The sequence below is a fragment of the Arvicanthis niloticus genome, chromosome 1 (genome assembly GCF_011762505.2).
Source record: "Arvicanthis niloticus isolate mArvNil1 chromosome 1, mArvNil1.pat.X, whole genome shotgun sequence".
Classification (NCBI taxonomy): domain Eukaryota; kingdom Metazoa; phylum Chordata; class Mammalia; order Rodentia; family Muridae; genus Arvicanthis; species Arvicanthis niloticus.
Window position 1 is genome coordinate 40,682,238 of NC_047658.1, and position 21,526 is coordinate 40,703,763.

Sequence of the window (21,526 nt, forward strand, 5' to 3'; positions counted from 1 at the left end):
ATTTTCGGGTCTTGGGCTGAACAAACATAGGTGGTTGGACGAATGAGAGATATGGGTTGTACTATGTGAAATCCCTTAGGATTCACTATTTCTCTTACGGAAACCTTACGGTATAAAGCGCTGAGGTAAATTTTCAGTAAGCTACATACGTTGGTTATACTTGTACCTCTTTGTTAAACAATTCTGCTCCAGTTACCCATGCTTGCTAGTGGCCCCGGAAATATTAAATGAAAAGTTCCAGTTATAAATAATGCATAAGTTTAAATCACCCATTGTTTGGAGTAGCGTGAGAGAATCTCGAAGTGGTAAGCTCTGTCCTTCCTGGATGTGACCCATCACTATGTCCAGTGTGGCTACTTTGTGTATATGCTGCTCAACCCTTTATCATTCAACAGATCTCTCTGTTATCAGATGGACTGTGCAGGTATCCTGAGACTTGTGTTCATGTAACTCTTACCTTACTTCATAATGGCCCTAAGAAATTATATTGGTGAGACTATTACAGCATATTATTAGAACTGTCCTACTTCATTATGTATTATTAGTTAATGTTGATAACCGTTTACCATGTCTTTTTTATATTAAATTAGTTGCTAGCATAGGTTTATACATACAAAGAAAACAGAGAATTTGGGGGTGGGTCTTATCCTTTGGCTCAGATCCTACTGAGTGCTCTTCACAGAGAAGAGGCATCCCTGTACAGAAGGGAGGAAGCACGGCCCTGAGTGAATGGCTGCTGCTGATATGGGCACAGCCATGTCAAGGACCCCAGTGCTTAGTCCATGGACGTGGCAAAGTCTTCCTCTGGTAAGGCTGAGCGGGATGGCAAAGCCTTCCCAGAGGGAAGCTCAGAGGGAGGGGAAAGGCTTCCTCTGCTCCCCATGTGAGTGTTGATAGCGTGGGCAAAAAATGTCCAGCATAGCTTGTTTGTCCCTGGAGCCTGAAGACTGTTCTCCTATAGAGACTGTGCCTACCCAGTTCAGCTAAGCCCGTCTCCTGGACTCAGCTGTACGTCACACATTCTGCCTCCCAGTTCAGCTGGATGCGCTACTTAAGCACTGTATATAATAAAGAAGCTAAGCTTCCAGGATGCTGTCACTTCTCCAGCAGCGAGCCCAGTCCACCCAACCCCAGCTTTCCTGGGTGTCCTTATGTCTGTCTTTTCCTCATTGCCTTGCTGTCCTAGTTAGGGTTTTGGGACCTAAAGATTAAGTGACTTAGGAGCCTGGGGACATAGCTCAGCCAGTAAAGTGTTTGTCTGAGAAGCAGGTAGACCCAAGTTCAATCCACAGCAACCACATAAAAATTCCAAGCATGGAGGTATGTGCCTGTCATCCCAGCACTGGGGGAGGTGAAGCCTTGGGGCTCACTGGCCAGCCAGACTGGCTGAATTGGTGAAGCTCCAAGACAAAAAAAAAAAGAAGCAATAAAAATTCTCTCAAAAAGGCAGGAGTGGGTAGGCGGGTGGGGGAGCACCCTCATAGAGGCAGGGAGGAGGGGAGAAGGGGTTTGTGAAGGGGAAACTGGGAAGGGGGATAACATTTGAAATGTAAATAAATAAAATAACCAATAAAAAATTTAAAAAATGCTCTCAAAGGAAGTAGGTGGTCTTTTTTGAAGATGATACCCTACCTGCTAGCCTCTACATGTGTGCACACATTTATGTGGACCCCTGTATACACACACACACACACACACACACACACACACACACACACTCTTTCTAAACAAAGATTATATGATACAGAATAGTTTATCAAAACCTCACTGCTTTACTTTTGTTGTTGTTGTTGTTACGTTCATGCAGAAAAGCATGCTGAATAAATCCAGTAAACACTGTCATTTTAAAAATTTCAGTAATTTTTTTTTCCCTCCAGGAATTAACCACCTCAGTTACCAGTGGTTTTATTTTTCATGTTTGATGAGAAGCAATTATTCCAAGCCCCCCTCCAGCCTTGGCCTGCAGTTGCTGGCTTATTGTACAGAACAAGGTGGGATTTGGCTTCAGCACCCATCTAGGGAAGACCCCAAAGCTCTACTCTATGTTCATGGAGACACAAGATCATACACTGATGGGTTTGTCTCTGGGTATGCTGCTCTGAATGCACCTGATCTTGTCTGGGAGATTCTCCGCTCACTTAACTTCTTGTTTTCAAACCCCACACTTAAAAGGGCTTCCCTCTCAAATGCTTGTAGCTCTTTCTTATTTAAGAATTAGTACTTTGGGACTTTTTTTTTTATAACGTTCTGAAACAACAATTTAAAACTTTTAAAGCAACCATAAAACTGAGATATTAGCGGCTTTGCTACAACAGTGGGATTATTGTCAGCATTCCATAGGAAACTGGTATAGAAGACAATGAGTTTCTGGTTTCCTTTTTTGACATGGAATCTCCATATGTTGTCTAAGATGGTCTTGAACTACTAAGCCCAAATGACTCCCCTGTCTCAGCCCCTCAGTCCTATAGGACCACCATGTCCAGTTAAGATAATGTATTCTCTAATTTTCCTATGAATTATAATGTAGTTGTTCTTTATTACGTGTTTTAAAACTCCTGCAAGTATTCTAGAAAACAGTGTTTACATGCTGTAGCACAAACCTTTAGCTGTGTGGTTTTTGTTGTTATTGTTAGGGCTTTTTTTTTTTTTTTTTTGGTTTGGTTTTAGATTTATTTTATTTTATATGAGTGCACTGTTGCTGTCTTCAGATGGTTTGGTTTTAGATTTATTTATTTTATTTTATATGAGTGCACTGTTGCTGTCTTCAGACACACCAGATGAAGGCATCTGATTCCATTACAGATGGTTGTGAGCTGGAAATTGAACTCAGGACCGCTAGAAGGATAGTCAGTGCTCTTAACAGCTAAGCCATCTCTCTAGCCCCTAGCTGTGGTTTTTGTCTGTTACATTTTTGGGGTTTGTATTAACCCTTACTTTATCACTTTTTATTTTTAATACATTTTTAATTTTTTTTGTGTGTATGTTAATGATTTGCCTGAATATATGTGTGAGATCTTGGAGTTAGAGACAATTATGAGCTTCCATGTAGGCACTGGGATTTGAACCTGGGTCCTCTCTTGACTACTGCTGAGCCATCTCTCCAACATCCTCTCTTCATTCACTCTTTTTTTTTTTTTTTTTTGGAAGCACATTTTCACTAAATAGTAACAACTGTTGCAACAGGAATTTGTTTTTTCATTAAAATCCAGGAGCTGGCTGGGCCAATTGTTCAGGTACTGAATTTTTACTGTTTAATTTCTCTAATACCTTGGGAACGACTCAACAGCTGTATTTTTAACACAGAGGAAATTCTTGTGTTGATAAGTAAGGCCAGATGAAAGATATAGTGATACTTAAGAGTCCTCTTGGGACAGAGGCCATATCAAACACATGGCTAGGTCTTTGCTGAGCCCCTCCTCTTAACACAGATACAAATGGCATTTTTCTTTTATGTTGGCTTAGGGCCCAGGGCAATTTTGGTGTCAGTAGTGAGTGTTAAGTGGCTGAGTCTGTTTTAAGAAGACTTAGAAATATAGTGTCTCCTTTGTGGACAATCTGCTCATCTGTTTAGGAAATCTGTGATAATTTCTGAGCATGTCAGACCTCAGAAGTGGCTGGATGTGAGACTAGCTTGTGCCCTAAGCGAAAAGTTTTGTTAATTCTAATGTAATCAGTAAAGGAGAGGAGCCTTTTGTGAAAGCCATCAAGTGTCAGCAAGTATCTCAGAGTAAATCTGTCAGGGAATGTGCACAAAGCATTTGAAGGAAAGTAGCCTTAGCTGGTTCTGAGGTTTGCTGTCTCAGAATCTAAGCACATGATTAAGCTATTGCATTTCTAATGGTATGAAATGGTTATAGAAATAGTAAACAAAAGCATATATAATGAAAAATATATACAATGGAAATATTTATATACAATGGATATATATATATATATATATATATTTGGGAATTTGGGAATGATCTATGAAAACCAAGGTTGAGGCAGAAAAAGTGTCTTTATTCAGAAACTGATATATCAGGAAAATGCTTGGTGGGAAGCAATACAGAGTAACCTTTTAAAGCACAAAACCACAGATTAGGTGGGGCAAGAGAAGGGGCAGCCAATGGGGTACATGCATATTCTATAGTTCCAACTGTCTTTCACATCTGCCATTTTAAGTGGTTACTAGCTGTCAAATACTTCAGATAGCTTCCCTGATAACTTGGCCTGGATTGAAACCAACCAATCAGAGCCCTTTTAGCAACTACTGGGTTTTAATTCCGACTGTGTGCTAACCTACACAGGATGAGATATTATGGTCTAAGTTCATACAAGACACCCGGGGCCAGAGGTGTTTCTGGAAACTCAGTTCTTTGTTAGAATTCAGCCTAGTACAAAATGTAGAGTATATGCAAATTTCTGAGACTAAAGTAGCTTCTAAACACACACACACACACACACACACACACACACACACACACACACACACCTGTATATCTATATATACCTATATATCTGTATCTATATATATGTGCATGCACATGTATTTAAGGAGATAATTTACCTTATAAAGGAAAATATACCTTTTATTTAATTTTTTTAAAGATTTATTTATTATGCATACAGCAGGCCAGAAGAAGGCACCAGATATGATTATAGGTGGTTGTGAGCCATACCATGTGGTTACTGGGAATTGAACTCAAGACCTCTGGAAGAGTAGCCTGTGTTCTTAACCTCTGAGCCATCTTGCCAGGCCTACCTTTTATTTTTTAAATTACTATATGCATAGGTATCAGTGCCATGGTACAAGTGTGAAGGTCAGAGGACTTTATCAATTCTGTTCTCTTCCACTTTTATATATATAGGTTCTGGAAATTGAATTTAATTCACCCGGAGTCACTGGAAGCACCTTTACCCACAGACTGGTCTCTCTCAGGATTGTTACCTAAGCAACCTTCTTTCTGCTCAGCCCAGATTGGGAACTGACAACAGACCAAAGGACAAAGACAAAGTACAGCCGCTGGCAAACTCCAACTTGGAATCAATGAGTTTATTGGGGTTACTTACAGGATTATGGGTGATGGAATACTAACGAGCAGAAATAAAGGCAGCTGAGTCACCAAAGTCCACCTCAGCATGGGTGACAGTTCACAAAAGCTGGAAGCCTGGAGCACACTGCATGGCCTGCAGGCCTCTGACAGGTTGGAGAGTGGCCTTTTCACGTGGCTCTGTGGTCTGAGACAGTTTCTAGACAATTTAGCTGGCCTCTACTCTTTCCAGGCAATCTGAGGCTGACTCTCAGCAGGCTTTACTACTTATATACTCTTTGGAGGGAGGGCGCTAGTGAGTCTGCTCCATTCCTGGGATTACCTGAAGCTATTCTGTGTTATTTCCTATCTTCCCTGAAATATTTTATCTGTTTTCCACGTTGTTCCCCTTCCCTGTAAATACTTGATTTTAAGAAGTTTCCTTCAAGGCAGGGTGTGGTGGCTCAGACCTTTAATCCCCCGCACTGGGGAGGTAGAGGCAGGCAGATCTACAAGCTAGCCTGGTCTACAGAGTGAGTTCCAGGTTAGCCAGGGCTACACAGAGAAACTCTGTTTCAAAAAGAGCAACAAAACAGAAAGTTTATTACAGTTTTGCTATTTTCAGCCATGCAACGTTTTTGAAAAGGGTTAATGCAAATATATATATATATATATATTGCATTGCACATAGAAGGGAACCTGGTGGAAAATCTGTCCACTACAGGCTTGGGGCACTGGGAAGGAGGGTGCTTGCCTATGTTTATAGTAGTTCAAGAACAGCAACAAGCTCACTTTTGGCTCAAAGGACGTTCTTTTGGCGGATTAAACTTTGTGGAGTCAAGGTTTGGTGAAGAAACAATTGGGCGGTGGTCTTGAGGAGGTGGGGGGTGGGGTGGGGAGAGAGAGTTAATCGCCCGCAGCCAGCAGCCGGAGGAAACCGAGTGAGAAGAAAGCCCCGGGGGAGGTGGCAGGGCGGGGCAGCCCCTGGGGAACCGGAGGTAGAAAGGTGGCCCTGAGGGATGGGGGGGTGGGGAGGTAGGAGGTAGGGGCTGACTGAGTGGCAGACTCCGTACTGGCTGAGCAGGAGCATGGAGGCTGAGGCCGCCTGCGGAGCCACAGGTAAGGAGTCCCGCGGCCCCTATGTAGCCAATCGAGGGAGAAGGACGCAAATGCTAGCCGGCAGAATGCCGTACACTTGTCGCCACCCCACCGCAGCTTGAGGTGCAGTGCGGGCCTGATGGCGCCTCTCTCTCTCTCTCTCTCTCTCTCTCTCTCTCTCTCCCTTCCCCTCTCCCTCTCTCCCTCTCTCCTTCCCTCTCCCCCTCCCTCTCCCCTCCCCCTCTCCCTCCCCCTCTCCCCTCCCTCTCTCTCCCTCTCTCCCTCTCTCTCTCTCTCCCTCTCTCCCTCTCTCCTTCCCTCTCCCCCTCCCTCTCCCCCTCCCCCTCTCCCCCCCTCTCTCTCCCTCTCTCCCTCTCCCCTCCCTCTCTCCCACTCCCCCTCTTCCTCTTCTTCTCCCTCCTCCTCCTCCTCCTCCTCCTCCTCCTCCTCCTCCTCCTCCTCCTCCTCCTCCTCCTCCTCCTCCTCCTCTTCTTCTTCTTCTTCTTCTCTCTCTCTCTCTCTCTCTCTCTCTCTCTCTCTCTCTCTCTCTCTCTCTCTCTCTCTCTCTCTCTCTCTCTCTCTCTCTCTCTCTCTTCCTCGGATTCATATAAGTCCCAGGCAGCAGGAGCTGGAGGAGTAACCTCCAAAATTGATACCCTCGAGGGCTCTGGGCTGGATCTTCACCCTTACCCCCCAACCCGCAACTCCCGGCCTTGGGGACCTTGGACCTGGGCTTGCTGGCCAGGCTGGGGAACGAGCTCCGAGCTCCGATGCTGGATTCCCAGTGGGTGTCTGGGAAATGGGAACCTCGACGGTGGGGAGAAGTTCGCACTGTTACTCATTCCTACTTTCCAGCAAGGAGGACCCACTGAGGGCCTGGGCTGAGGGGAGAAGTGTCACGGAAGCCCACGCTCTGGGCCAGCCTCTTTGCTGGCTCCGGGCGCACAATCCACATGCCTCTTCCCGCCCAGTTTCAGGGGAGAGTGGATTTGAAGACACTTTCTTGAGCCGACCACCTCTGAGGCCTCAGGCATCCTGGGTCACAGGTGGCTGGCAGTGTGGCACGGGCAGTCACACTGCACACAGCCCACCTTTTCTACAGTAAAGTAAATCATGGTAAATGCGCAGCATTTGGAGGCCCACAGGTAGCCACTCGCACTTACGACCTACTTGAAACATTGCAATTGAGTTGTTTTTCTCTTATTTTCAGGTGCGTGAGATAAGGAGAGAATGCAGCCACTTAGCTAATTATATGGCTTAGTAAGGATTTAGTTGATCTAGAGATTAAGAAAAGATTCGTCTTTAATTTTGGAAAGGGAGCTATTTCTCTTTTGTTTTAGTCTTGTGTGGTTTTTTTTTTTTTTTTTTTTTTTTTTAGAAAGTTGGTGTTAAAGGCTTGGATAGCGAGTGCTGTTTCCAGTTCACACGCTGGAAAAATAGCATAAAAGGGGGAAAAGTCTTGCCTTTTTTTCCCCCCTACAAAACAGGAGAAGCCCCCTAGGGCTTATTAAGTCCAGCAGTCTCTCATTACACACCCATCTCTACTAGCGGGTCTCCCTCCCCTCCCCTGAAGTGAGCAGGTCCTTCCCCATCCTTGCTTCCGAGAGCTTCCCCTCTCAGGCCTATTTGATGGGGAAAAAAGAATAGTAATTTCATCTTCTGGAAAAGTATCATTGGCCTGAGACAGTTTATGGATTTTCCTGTATTCGCTTCGACCTTTGCTGTGGTTTTGATGGCCACCGATGGCTCAGATGACACACAGCAGTCTCCGTTTATCATTTCCACATGTGTGAGATCCTAATGGGCTGGAGGCTTGCATAGTTGAACCGCTGCCTGAGCTTTGATAGCTGTTTCCAGAAACAGCTTGAGCAAATCTCGTCTACTGGGGAATCCCTTTCTTTTTAGTGGAGAAGCATGAAAGGAAAAATTATGCTTTCAGGTAAGGCGACCTGCCAGCCTCTACTTAGGGTCACCGCTGAAAACCAAGGAAGGACATCCTCCGCAGCTGTTCACAGGAGGGGCCCCAGGGGGTTTGGTTTGGGGCAGTACCGTCCAAAGGAGATTTGGAGGTCCACAATAATTTACATCCTGACATGCCCCCCCCCCCCAATATTCGTCTCCTCCCTCCCTCTCTCTACATGTTTTTAGTTTCCCTGATGCCAAAATCCTTCTTAGGTTCCACTGGGCCATCTGCTGCTGTCATTTCAGCATAGAACAGAGTGGAAAGGAAAGAGAAAGCCAGACGCAGCCTGGTCTTGTTACTACCCTCTTTTTTTTTTTTTTTCCTTAGCTATGAACTAAGGACTGAGCTGCCTCATAAGGATTAGTTGAGGCCCTGTGTACGTGGGAGCTCACTGCTGGGCCCTGTGTCATATTAATAGTGAGCATAGAGAAAACCATTTATTTTGCCTTTGAAAAGTTGGATTTCCTGATAATTTGTGCTGCTAATAAAGCAGAGGGGATGGACTGATTACACAGCTAGCAAGCAGGTGGGGATAATCCAGAAACTTGTGCCGTTTGCATGGCTTTCTGTGGAAGGGGACAAGAGATCAAGGAACCAGGGAGGAGAAGTGAGTGGAGTCTTGTTGGGAGGTCTTCCAAAGTCCTTTTTAAAGAATTGAGCACACCAAAGGCCATAAGTCCATTTCTTTCTTTCTTTCTTTCTTTCTTTCTTTCTTTCTTTCTTTCTTTCTTTCTTTCTTTCGAGCCCTCTTCAGAACCTGAGGAACAATACTGGGAAGTATTGGTATGGGCAGAGCCCTGGAGTAGGGGGCGGGGGGTGGGGGTGGGGGACTCTAAAGGGTCCAGACACAGTTATAGTTTGAAAGCCATTTGCAAAGGCAAGAAAAGGGAGAATACTCAGCATTAGGTGAGGGTCTATCACCTTGTCAAACTCAAGTCAGCAGGTCTGGTGGCAGGTGCCTTTACCCACTGAGCCATCTCACTGGCCTGTGTGTGTGTGTGCGAGCGCGTGTGCATGTGCGTGTGCGTGTGCGTGTGTGTGTGTGTGTGTGTGTGTGTGTGTGTGTGCATTCACTTTTAGGAACACTTTATGTCCGCTATAGTCCTGAGTCCTTCCCAAGCACTACTGTACTTGACCTTTACTTCAGACAGAAAGTTTACTGGTGAGGAAACTAAGGCCCAGAGATGGACTAGGGTGACCTGGCCACTAAGTGGCAACATTGGCATTGAAACAGAGGTTTCTGGCAGGGATGGGGGTATGATTCAGGGCACTGGGTTTCCTCCCTCAGAAAGTGAGAACTCTCCTCTCCTTTTCAAGAGAGAGAGAGAGAGAGAGAGAGAGAGAGAGAGAGAGAGAGAGAGAGAGAGATTCCATGCAGCTGGTAGAGTCAGTCCGTAAAGGTGTTTCAGAGATGACCTCATTTTAACACAAACTTAAGTCACACCACTATGAGTTAGTTTGGATCTTTTGTAGTCCATGGTGACTGAGTGTCCTTGGAGGGGGATGTGGGTTTGGCAGGTTTGGGATCTCAGTGTCTGGGAAACAGGACCTCAATGAGGACAAGCTGGAGAGGGGCTTTGCTCACAGCTGTTCTAGAGCTGGAGTTTCCTGTGAGAAAGGAAGCGGAGGGGGTGAAAGTGGAGGGCGGTGTCTAAAGAAGTACTTGGTTGTGAAGGTTGTGGTTGCTTCCTCAAGCAGACTTTTGTCTCAGAAAGCAGAAGCCCTGTGAATCCTTTTGTTTAGTGCCCTGAGCTCCCTTAGAGGGAGTGAGGCAGCAGTGCCTGTTAAAGACTGCATCTGGGAGGGAGGCTGCAATCAAGTGTATCAAGCTTGTATGCCTTGGGCAGAGTGTCCTGGCCAGGACTCTGGGTAGCTTGACCCCTACAAGGGCCAGTTCTCCCAGTAGCTGAGTTTCTGTGTATTCTCCTTTTTGTGATTCTTGGTGCCACTGTGGTATCTACACTATAGCCAGTCCTTGCTCACAAAGCACTAGATTTCTGCACTAAGACTGACATTCCATGAGGCTGGGCTGGATATGGCTGGGCCAATCCCCATCTAAGTGTCTTCTTGTGGACTGGTCGGATGGGGTGTCTGACCAAGTGGCCAAGAATCAGACTGAGCCGTGGGACAGAAGGCTAACTGGTCTTCACTATCCAGACTCTGCGAATGTTATTTGTTGTGCAGCCCTGAAAAGTTCTGCATTGAAGGACTGTAGGAAATGAATGTGCTTTGTGGTCGAGGAAAAAGGGTTTGCGGTTAAAGTTGGAACACTTGGTCAGAGGGCAGTCTGTCTTTTTAGGGGTGCAATTGCAGTTCAGTGCCTGCTGGTAGCCTCTGAAGGTCTGGGCCTCAGAGTACAGTTAATCAGGGTGGGACACCCGTGATTCTATGCACACCTGTAATCCCAGTACCCTGTGGGCTGAAACAGGGTTATAAGGTTAAGGTCAGCCTGGACTGCATAGTGAGACTTTGTCCCTGCCCTCACCCCCCCCCCAAAAAAAAAAAAACCCACAGAAAACAAAAAAAACCTAGGCTGCCTACTTGACTTTATATGTCCCATCCTGGGTTATGGGCTTACCTTTCTAGAGTTAATCAGAGTTAGTCCTCAGCTAGCTTGGATAAGGGACCCAAAGCCTTGTGAATTTGAGGCCATTCCCCACCCCCACCCCCACCCCCCGTTGTTCTTCCTGTTCCTTTCCCTGGTCTTTAGAACCCACTCACTTTAAAACCACTACACCTCCTCATTCAGTACCACCAAAGCTGTGGCCTCACTTTTAAGAGAAAACAGATTTAACTGGTACCCATTGGTTCTCAGGACATCCAAAACTTCCATAGGTGTTTGTGCCTTCAAGACAGGACAGCCACTTAGGCGCTGAGTATCCAGAATGAGCAGTATGGGGCTGAGCTCTTTCTGCTATGCGTGTGTTGCCAGGGAGGGATGCCATGTCTCCACCTAGACAGCTTGACTTGCTGAAATTAAGATAAATGTGTTGTTCTTGGAAACCAAGTCTGTAACCACGACTTGAAAATTCCACTAACAGAGAGAAAGCTTCATTTATTTCTCCACTGCCTTTGCTGAAACAAACTCTAATCTGAATATTTCATGCAGTGGTAAGTACGTGAGAAGTTAGCGTTGTAGAGTCTTCACCATTGCCGAGAGTGGCTCACTGCGCATGCGTACTCTGTTATTCTGCTCCATGATGCTGGATTCTTTTTGGTGTATACAGAGGGTACCGCTGTGCTAGGTTCAGACAATGGTTTCTTATTAACTTGACCTTTGTGTTTCCTACGAGTGCTTTGTGTAATACGTGTGCTGCTCACATTTGGACACAGCCTCTTGGACAAAAGAGCTAGGTGGTGAGGTGGGTAGGGTGTAGCTGGCACAGCATGCACAAATCCCTGGGTTCAGGCTGTGCTATCCAGCGGGGAATCACCTCCATAGCAAGCTTGGAGCCAGGCTGGCATACTCGAGACCCTGTCTAAAAAAAAAAAAGAGCAGCTATACAGAAGCGAAGACATTGCTTTCTTCAAGTTTTGTTCTTCCACAATGCATGAACATTAGGTAAAAATATTAAATATTTGGTGTAAAAATACAACTTAAATACAACCTAAACAAAATCTATCCAATAAAAATCCAGTTACTTGTTCATGCATAACGATCTGCATTTAATCATAATTAAACATGATAATAGGCAGATAGTCTTTTTACATCTTTTGCCGTTTTTTATCTTAAATGGCATCTCCTCCACCCTTGCCCCATTTCCATTCTTTCCTATTTTGAAATTTAATAACCATGTTTCTCTCCTTTTTAAGTGCTAACTTAGAAATTTTAATATTCATACTTAATTAATTATTCTGCGATAAGTCAAATTTTAACTTCCCCTGGAATGAGTTAAGGGCCTTCAAATGCTCTCTCTCCCATTGTCTCCTCCTCAGCTCACGTGCTGTGATGGCTCCAACTCATTGTCAACTCGTCTAGATTTAGAATCACCTAGGATACACATCTCTGAGAGTGTCTGTAAGGGTGTTTCCAGGGAGGCTTAGCTGAAGAGAGAAGACATGCCCTGAATGTGGGTGGTATCGTCCTGCAAACTCAGGGCAAACTTAGATCGACTGAGAAAGAGAAGCATCCATCCCTTTCTCTTTGCTGAGTTTGGGTGCGGTGTGACCAGCCCTGTCTCTCACTCCTGCTGACACAGAGCTGTTCTTGCCACCATCCCTTCCTTTCTGTGGTGGACCTTGTCCTCAGGCTATGAGCTGAAATAAATCCTTCCTGAAAGTTCTTTAGTCAGGTAGTTTGTCCCAGCCACAAGAAAAATACCAAACACGCATACATGATTACATTGCACTTTAAGCTCTGTTAAGCTTTTTCTTGCTCCTTAAATTAAAATGTTTTATGTTGTATGGTCAACATTGGCTTAGACTCTGTCCAAGTTTATTATTGTTTTCTGGTACCCATTGCTTCCCGATGAGCCTTTTCTTGCAGAGCTCAATTTCCTATATACTAATATGCATAAGAAATAATTATGTTGGAGGTCTGCTCACAGCAAACTCCCGAATGATCTATCTCTAATATTTCTTTATTTCATCTGACATCTTGGAGGTTGTGTTTTGCTAGATGGAGGATGAATGTTATTTTCCTTTAGCTCCTTAAGAATGACATTCCAATGTCTCCTGCCTTCCATAGTTTCGTGGAGAAGGTAGCTGTCCGATTATTAGCAGCCATGTGGAAAGATCTGTCCTTTGTCCTTTCTTCCTGAATGCTTTCAGATTTGTGTGTGTGTGTGTGTGTGTGTGTGTGTGTGTGTTTGCTGTTTTGAAATGTTACTAGTGTGTTTATGTGGGAATTTCTTTGGGGGATTGGTTAAGATTACAGACTGTAAGAGTAGATGTCTCCATTAACTCATCTATGGGTTCTTTACATTTGGATTCTTCCTCAGTCTTCTTCTGGAACTTGAATTATCCTGCCACAGCATCTTGTGTCCTGCCCCTCTGTGCTAGATTTCTCCTTACTCGATTTCCAAGTTTACCAGCTGTGTCTCTCTGTGCTGGGTCATTGTCTCAGTTAAGACATTCCATTTTAGAAATTCTACTTCCCTTTCTCCTCAATTCTTACTTGGCAATGTGAAAGGTCTCTTTTATTCTTAACTGAAGTGTTTCCTGAGCACGTTGAATACCAGCATCTCCTATAGTGTGTGGTTTCAGTGTACCATACATAGTCTGTGCTGTCTCTTCAATGGCATTTGTTTCACCATGTGCTCAGAGTCTTTTTTTTTTTTTTTTCTTTCTTTTGTTTATTTTGGTTTTGAAACAAAGTTGTCATTATGTAGCCTGACTGGCCCTGAGCTTGTTACATAGTTCAGTAAGGCCTCAAATCCGTAGAGATCAATCACTCTACCTTTGCTTCCTAAGTGAGGGGATTAACGATGTGCACCACCATGCTCAGCAGCCTGAAGAGTTTTACAGGTCAGGTTCCAACGACCTCAAGGCTGCTACCCTTATCTTCAGCCCAAACACACGTGTGGGTGGCTGAATATTGAAGAAGGCCATGCTTGGATTTCACCAGTTTTCAATGCACTGTAAAAGCTATCCTTTTGAAGGCTTCTCACTCCTTTTAACTTATAATGCTTGTAAACCTTAGTAAGATATTTAATGTTTTAGAAGAGTGTACATCGTATTCTTCTGGTATGTTGGTATGTTCCTTGACTTTCTGGTAATGCTACAATCAGAGTAGACTTAGGCTGCTTCCTGGGTTAGTTCATGAAGCCACCACAATTGAACATTGCCAGGTAGGTGAATTTCATTGGCCTTTTTGGAAGGAGGGATTAAAGTACATTAGCTTACCAAAACCTGGCTCACGTGTGTCATTTGTCATGTCACCTCACTGCCATCTCTAGTCTAAGCTGTCTTTATGCTTGCTTGAACTCTTGGAAATGCCTCTGACTCTGTCCCTTACTTACTTACTACAGTGCGTTCTGGGTGAAGCATTAAGCATTCCTTCCACGCACTCACTTCTCTCTTTCCAGCTCTTGCAAAATTCTCAAAGTTGACATCAAATTCTAAGAATATATTGGCAAAAGACCTGACAGGACATTTCCCAAAGAAGATGTACGTACTGGTGAGCATGGGAAAAGATGCTCTCTCTACCTTACCAACCATCAGGAAAGCACAAGTGGAAACCACAGGCCAATACATATCCTTTCTGCCCCACTGGGTGACTACTGTAAAACATCAACAAAACAGACAATGCAAGTGTTGCAGAGGATGGGGAGAATTGGAATCCTTGTGTCTCGTTGCTAAGAGTGTAAAATATTCCAGCCTGGTGTGGGGAGGGCAGGTGCTGTCGTTCCGTGGTGCAGGACTTGCCTAGTCTGCCTGAGGCCTTGGTTCAGTCTTCATTACCGCTACCAGAAAGGAAGAAAGAAAGAAAGGAAAAACTTGGTATGGAAGTTCCGAAAATAATTAAACAAAATTACCGTATGATCCACTAATTCTTCCTCTGGATGTACAGACCGAAGGACCACGAGCAGGAACTCGAACAGTATTTGTATCTCCAAGCAGCGTATTTAAGAGGTGGAGAGAAACTAAAGTGCTCTTGTGACAAACAGAATGTTCTTAACAAAGGACTTTCATTCAGCTGTGAAAGAAGACACGTAGCTACCGCAAGGGTGAACTCTGAAGACAGTGTGCTTAATGGAAGGAGTCAGATGCAAAAGGAGAAGACCGAGTGGTTCCACTCAGATGACCACCTTAATAGTCACACTGTGGAGCTGGCCGGTGTAATGGTTGCAGGGGGCTGGAGATGTGTTAGAATCCGGCATGTAGAGTGTGCTCCTCCAGTCTGACAGGGTGAAGAAGTCCTTGGGGCGGATAGTAGTGGTGAGGGCACAGTGGTAGGGATGTGCCTGAGGTCACACACAACCGTACACAGCTAAATGGTAACCACAACGAAACTATCTGAAATAATTATGGAGATGCATTGTGGTTTCCATTTAAAACTAAACTTGAAGGCAGAGGCCAGATATTCAGATCCCCGCCCACCCCACCCCCACCCCTACCCCAGACTGTGTAACAAGCCCTGCTTAGCCTAGAACTCAACCAAGCTGTCCTTGAACTCAAGAGACCCACCTGAGCAAGCACCGCACAGCTTTGGCGCCCGCCACCAGAGGGCAGACGTGTCCGACTTTCCGAGTTCAAATCCCACTCCAGTCTCCCTGTGTGACTCTCAGTGAGTCTCATGGTAATAAAAAAAAAAAAAAGAGAGAGAGAGAGAGAGAGAGAGAGAGAGAGAGAGAGAGAGACCCACCTGCCTCTGCCTCCCGAGTACTGGGATTAAACGCATGCACTGCCACGCCGCACCTGGTGATACTAAGTATTTTTTAAAGTTCATTTACTATGGTAAGATCCACATAACTTCACCTTAACTGTGAATAATATACGTCAGTGTGACAGGATCTATTGCCGCCATCTATTTCCATCTGAACAGGAACCTTGTGGCTGCCAAGTCTCTGAAAACATGTTTCATGGAGTCTGCCGAACTTGCCTATTATAGGTAGCACATGTAAATGGAAGTAGAAAAATCCTTTTTCTTTTATGGCTGTCTTACTGCCCTCAGTGCAGTGGCCTCAGGTTCTGTCCATGTCAGTTGCTGCTAAATTCCCTTCCATTTTAAAGCTGAACAACATCCTCTGCTATGTGTGTAGCACATTTGTCTGTACATAGATTCCTCTGCCAGTGAACATTGGAGTTGCCTTTAGCTTCGGTCTTTTGTGACCAGTGCTGTTAGCAATGGCAGTTCAGTGTACTCTGAACTAGGGCTGCCATGAACACTTGTCTGACATTTAAAGTGAGTGGTTGATTCAATATAAATTAGTGTGTAGAACTGGAGAGCTGGCTCAACTGTTGAGAGTAACCACTGCTGATGCAGAGGACCTGGGTTTGACTCCTGGTACCTTGCATGGCTCATAACTATCTGTAACCCAAGTCTCAGGGGCTCTCATGACCTCTTTGGCCTCTGTGGACATCAGGTACACACTCAGCCCACAGGCATGGATGTAGGCAAATACTTAATACCCACAAAATAAAAAGCTTTAAAATAAATGAGCAGGGAGGCGAGTTCTCAGGGCTCTGCAGGAAATCTCAGGGTCTGGGTTTGAGTTTTTACTTCATTACTAATTAACCTTTGAATCTCTGTTTCCTCACCGGACAAACGGTCAGTGCACTGTGTTTTATTGACTCTGTGGGGTTGATACACATTTCACACAAGCCGTGCACGTAAAAGCCCTTTGGAAACGGGGTATCTCTGCAAGTGTGGGGTTTCACCGTGGACTTTCACATGAAAACACACCACTACCCCTCCCGCCATCCTCTCTTACCTTAGAAACATTGTTTATCCATAAAACACTAAGTATCAGGTTTCTTTTCTATTCCGTCACAATAACACTGAGCTCTGTGCAAGCAAGCATCAGCATTTTGCTCCCTGTACTTCTCAGCCTTAATTTAGACACACAAGTCTAGCACTCTGTAAAAGGCAGTTATCGTTCCAGTTGTTGAGAGGCAGATGTTACCCTAGGCAAATCCCCTCGTAGGTCAGAGGAGCCTGTTGAACTCTGTGATGGCTATTCCTGGTTGACAGCTTGACTCCACCTGGAATGAACTACAATCCAGAAACAGGGCACACCTGTGATCCAGATCTTCAGACTGGAAGGCAGAAGCTTTTGATCGGGGTCATGGGGCATAGTGGCCGTGAAGAGCTAGGCCCAGGCAAGGTGGCACACACCTTTAATTCCAAGAGACAGAGACAAGCAGATCTCTTGAGTTCAAAGCCAGCCAGGGACAGAGCATGTTCCAAGGAACCAAAAGCTTAGACCCAGGCCTGGTGGTACACACCTTTAATCTGGGCCGTACCTCCTGCTGAAGGCCTACATATGGACAATGGAAAAAGGAAGGGTTTGTTCTTCTCCAGTTTGCACTTTCTTGCCAGCACATCTGTTGGAACCTACTTCTTCAGCTTATACAGAAGACCAGCTGAAACACCCAGCCTCGTGGGGACTGAGCAACTACTAACTAAATTGATTCTTGGACTTCCCATTCACAGCTGCCCATTGTTGGGTTGACTGGAGTACAGTCATTCCAGTAAGTTCTGTGACTCTAGAGAACCCTAATACAAACTCTATTCTTGGGTGCTGCACATCAGAAGGATACGCCAAGTACTTGAGCAATGGGCTGCAGCTGAGTCCACAACCCAGCTGCCTCACTGAGACTCTGGGCTCCTTCATCTCTACCCATTCATTGCCCTTCACAAAGCTCACATTCGGGCTAGAAGCCCATTTATTCCTCTTCAGAAGTTTTGTTGTTTAAAAGGTGACAGGTGAGCACACGAGGGATGCGATTTTTGTATAGAAGTCTATGAAGTCAATGAACAGCCCTGATGTTTGGTTGGGTCTGAGAACGTTCATCCAGTGGCATACAATGAATACATCACAGTGGTGTGAGGTTATTTTTCTTTGTCCTTTGGGTCCTGTGTGGTATGTGGCTCTAGTTCCATGGTAGGCATTTGTCCTACTTCAGGGCTCCTTTCCCAGCTTCAAGACTGCCACACTGTCACGCATACTCCATCTTACTGATACTCAGGTATTTTCATGGTTTTATTGATTAAATTCAGAATGTTCTAAGACTCGGGTTTTCTGCTCTTACTCTTACCCTGTTACCCTCTATCCTTTCTCCATTTCTCTCCCCCATCCATGTGTTCATGGCCAGCCTCTACTCCTCTACTCTCTCTCCCCTCTGTCTCTATTCTCTTCCCAAGCCCTAAACTCTATTCTATACTATAAAAAAGACTCAGGTTTTCTGTCTTGTCCCGTGTGCATGACAACCCCCCTCTCCTTTTCCAGCAAAACCCAGACAAATAGTAACCTCGCAGGTGACTAGCTGGGTCAGAGTAGCTCCAGGTCTCATGGGTGAGGACCCTGAACTTGTAGCAGCTATGACCAAGAGAAATTTGGCCACTATTTATATGGAAGCGGTTACTGGAGATGTTATTTCCTGTTCTCTGTTGCCCTTCTCAGGGGCTCCATATATGTCACCAAATATGATACTTTCTTGAATGTTAAAGGAACAGAATGCTACAGTCTCAATGTATTTTAAGAAGTTTATTTTTTGTGTGTATGTATTATGTGTGTTTGTGAATGCCAGTGTGCACATGTCAGGGAACATATGTGAAGGTCAGGGAACAACTTTTGAGAGTTAGATCCAGGACTCGAACTCAGGTCACCGGGCATTCCCAGCAAGCATTTTTACCTGTGCAGTCTTCTTGCTGGCTCTTCTCATATTCTTTTGAATGATTCAAGGGAAAACTGGTTTTATGCTGCTCATTTGTTCAAAAGTAAGATGCACTGATATTCAGATTACAAGACTAAAGACCTGCATCCTAAAAGCAGAGGCTGGGGAGATGGCTTACAGGAATGTGTGCTTGCTGCACAAGTATAGTGAAGATCTGAAGCACATCGGGTACCCATGTGAAAGCTGAATGTGGCTGTGCACATGCCTGTCATTTCAGCGCTGGAGGGTGCAAACATGGGAGGATCATTGTGAATGATCGCTGTTCATTTGCCTAGCTTCAGAATCGGAGGCTGGAATAAGGCGAAGACTGATAGAGCAGGGCGCCTAATGTCCTCCTCAGGCAGCTAAGATGCACCCACACAAATGTGTGTACTTACACCATATAATAACTGAGCTTTACTGGAAAGGGAGAGGGGCTTTGTCATACACACAGGGCAATACAGCTACCCCCTTCCCTGCACCCCTGTGTTATATGTATGGGACAATGCATGCATGCATGCTATGGCACAAATATGAAGGTTGGACCTCTCCCTCCCTCTTCCCCCCTCTCTCTCCCCCACACAGAACAATTAGGAGCTGAAACATTCTTATATCAGAACTATCAGTGCAAGGTAGGAAGATTTAGCAGATCTTGGCAATGGCTAAGTTTCTAAAGTTATCTACAAGAGAATTTGAAACCCTGTATTTATATGCCCAACATTCATAATGAAGTTGTTCAAACCCTTGTTTCATCATATTGTATTAGCTAATCTTAATGAGAGCTACCCATAGGTAACTCTTTCCTATCACCTAGGTGGTTCACATATTATTTCATTACAAAACAAAACCGGGACTATGTAAACATTTGTGTGGGTGTCACATAAAGTCATCTGCATATTTTACTGTCCTAGATGAGGGACGAGCGATGTGTTCTCAGCCGAGGCATTGACAAGTTGCAAGTCGGCCAATATTAATCATGCGACAACAGAGCAACAGGCAGCCTGTCAATCACCAGGGACTAAAACCCCGCCGCCAGCCACCTGCAGACCTTCCTCAGTGCCTCCTCAGTGCCTCCTCACCCCCTGACAGGCTCGCTCATCTGCTCACAACATTCTAACATATTCTACATTCTGTCTTCCAACTTAAAAAAAAAAAAAAAAAAAAAAAAAAAAAAAGAACTTTGCTAAGAATATTTTGGCAATCAGATGCTTTTCAAAAAACAACAAAAATATCCAAGTGTTTATTGGCCTCACCTTCTGTTCTCTGCTTTATTGGAAAGAGATGTTCTATAGCACCGTAGATGGGTGCCTTTCCTGATGGCAGCTTCTTCTTGGTCTGATCCTGGACTCAGATGCCTGCCTGTTTGCCATCTCTAATAGGGATGGGCCCTTCTGCTCTCTCAGTATTTCAAACACTGTTCTCTAAGGTATGTTCTGTCATCTGGGAAATGACACTCTGGGACCAGGGTCCTTTGTTAACTAAGTTTGAGAAATAAATCTGAATGCTGAAAAATCTCTTTTTCCTTTCCTTTCCTTTCCTTTCCTTTCCCTTCCCTTCCCTTTCCCCTTCCCTCCCTCCCTCCCTCCCTCCCTCCCTTCCTTTCTTCCTTCCTTCCTTCTTTCCTTTTTCCTCCTCCTCCTTGTTGGTTTGTTTTTTTTTTTTTTTGCTTTTGAGACCCAGTTTCACCGTGTAGCCATAGCTGGTCTGGCTACACAGGCTTGTCTCAAACTCATAGAGATCTCCCTATTTCTGCCTCCTGAGTATTGGGATTGAAGGCATGTGCCACTACTGTCTGGCCTGCTACAAATTTTTTAAAAGCACTTGGTTGCTGATGGAACTCCCAGACATGAGCTCAGAGTCATGGCAGGTCACCTTTTCTAAACGTGCTGGCACCAGAGTCCCCCTTTTTGTCTATTACTCGCTTATTCCAAGTATATCTATAGACCTAGTGTTTCACAACAAGCATCAGGGGAAACAGAGTTGTATACTGGGAGAGAGGTGGGGATGTGCAGCAGACCTTAAGTCCTGAGATGTCTGAGGAGTGCAGGGTACTCACTCACATGATCCCCTGGTGAGTGAGAATCGTCTTTTCAGTCCTTTTTCTAAAAACAAACAAACAAACCCAACATTTGTGTGTGAGTGTGTACGCGCGCACATGTATGGCACAGTGCATCTTGGAACTCAGGGGACAACTTGCAAGAGTCAGTTCTCCTGTTCCGCTGCATGAGCCTGGAATTGCTGGGGTTGTGTAAAGCTTTGTGGCAAGTGCTTTGAGCAAGATGCCATGAGATATCTTGCCAAGTTTTCTTTCTTTTTTAAATGTTATTTCCCTTTCTGAGAAAGATCCAACCATTCTCCTTTGGGACCTCCTTGGGGCTTGTTGACTATAGTATGGGTATCCTGTACTTTATTGCTAATATCCACTTATAAGTGAGTACATTCCATGCATGTCCTTTTGAGTCTGGGTGACCTTACTCAGGATGGTATTTTCTAATTCCATCCAGTTTCCTTCTCAATTAATAATGTCTTTTTCTGGTTTTTAAAAAAATATCCAAGTCATATTCCATTGTGTAAATGAACTGTGCTTTCTTTATCCATTTGTCAGCTAAGGGACAGCTAGGTTGCTTCCAGTCTCTGGCTATGGTGGAAGATGTTACAGGATGTGTGGTCCTCCTGACTCCCGCCCCTGAGTGCTGAGGTTACAGATGTGAATAATTATACCTGCTTCTGCAGTGCTGGCCCTTTGTGAGCACCCTTCCAACTTCACAGCATCCACAGCATCCACAGCATCCCCAGGCCCCTTCTTTTAATTTTAATGTAACTTATGTTGAGACAAGGTCTCACTGTGTATCCCTGACTGTCCTAGAACTTGGTATGTGAACCAGATTGGCCTCATACTCCGAGATCTTCCTCCCTCTGCCTCCCAAAGCTGGGATTAAAGTTGTTTGATACTGTGCTGGGCTGACACATAAAACCAGCCAGTACAACTGACCCCTTGTCAGCTTGACACACAAACACATCACTATTAAGCCCCCATCCTTACTTTCTTATTCATCTCCAAGATCTAAATAATTTTAAAAGTCCCATAGTTTTTACAAATTCTTACATCATATTAAAATTTCAATCCCTTTAAAAT

The 21,526-nt window shown here is 44.7% G+C and overlaps 1 protein-coding gene and 1 long non-coding RNA gene across 5 annotated transcripts in view; both read left to right on the forward strand.

Annotated features, from left to right (window-relative positions):
- Positions 1–5,146: 5,146 nt before the first annotated feature.
- The window catches only part of Fam169b (Protein FAM169B), a 77,735-nt gene continuing 61,355 nt past the window's right edge, over positions 5,147–21,526 (forward strand). For 3 of the 4 annotated variants that reach the window (XM_076935739.1, XM_076935733.1, XM_076935747.1), the window contains exon 1: positions 6,033–6,128. In XM_076935739.1, coding sequence (XP_076791854.1) covers positions 6,098–6,128 — 31 coding nt within the window. In that variant the 5' untranslated portion in view covers positions 6,033–6,097. Of the gene's footprint in view, positions 5,184–6,032; positions 6,129–21,526 lie in introns of those variants that run through there. The other variant, XM_076935740.1, reaches the window with a different exon arrangement.
- On the forward strand, positions 8,917–18,210 carry LOC143442659 (uncharacterized). Its single transcript, XR_013111000.1, has 2 exons — positions 8,917–13,859; positions 14,097–18,210. It is a non-coding gene; the product is annotated as an uncharacterized LOC143442659 (long non-coding RNA).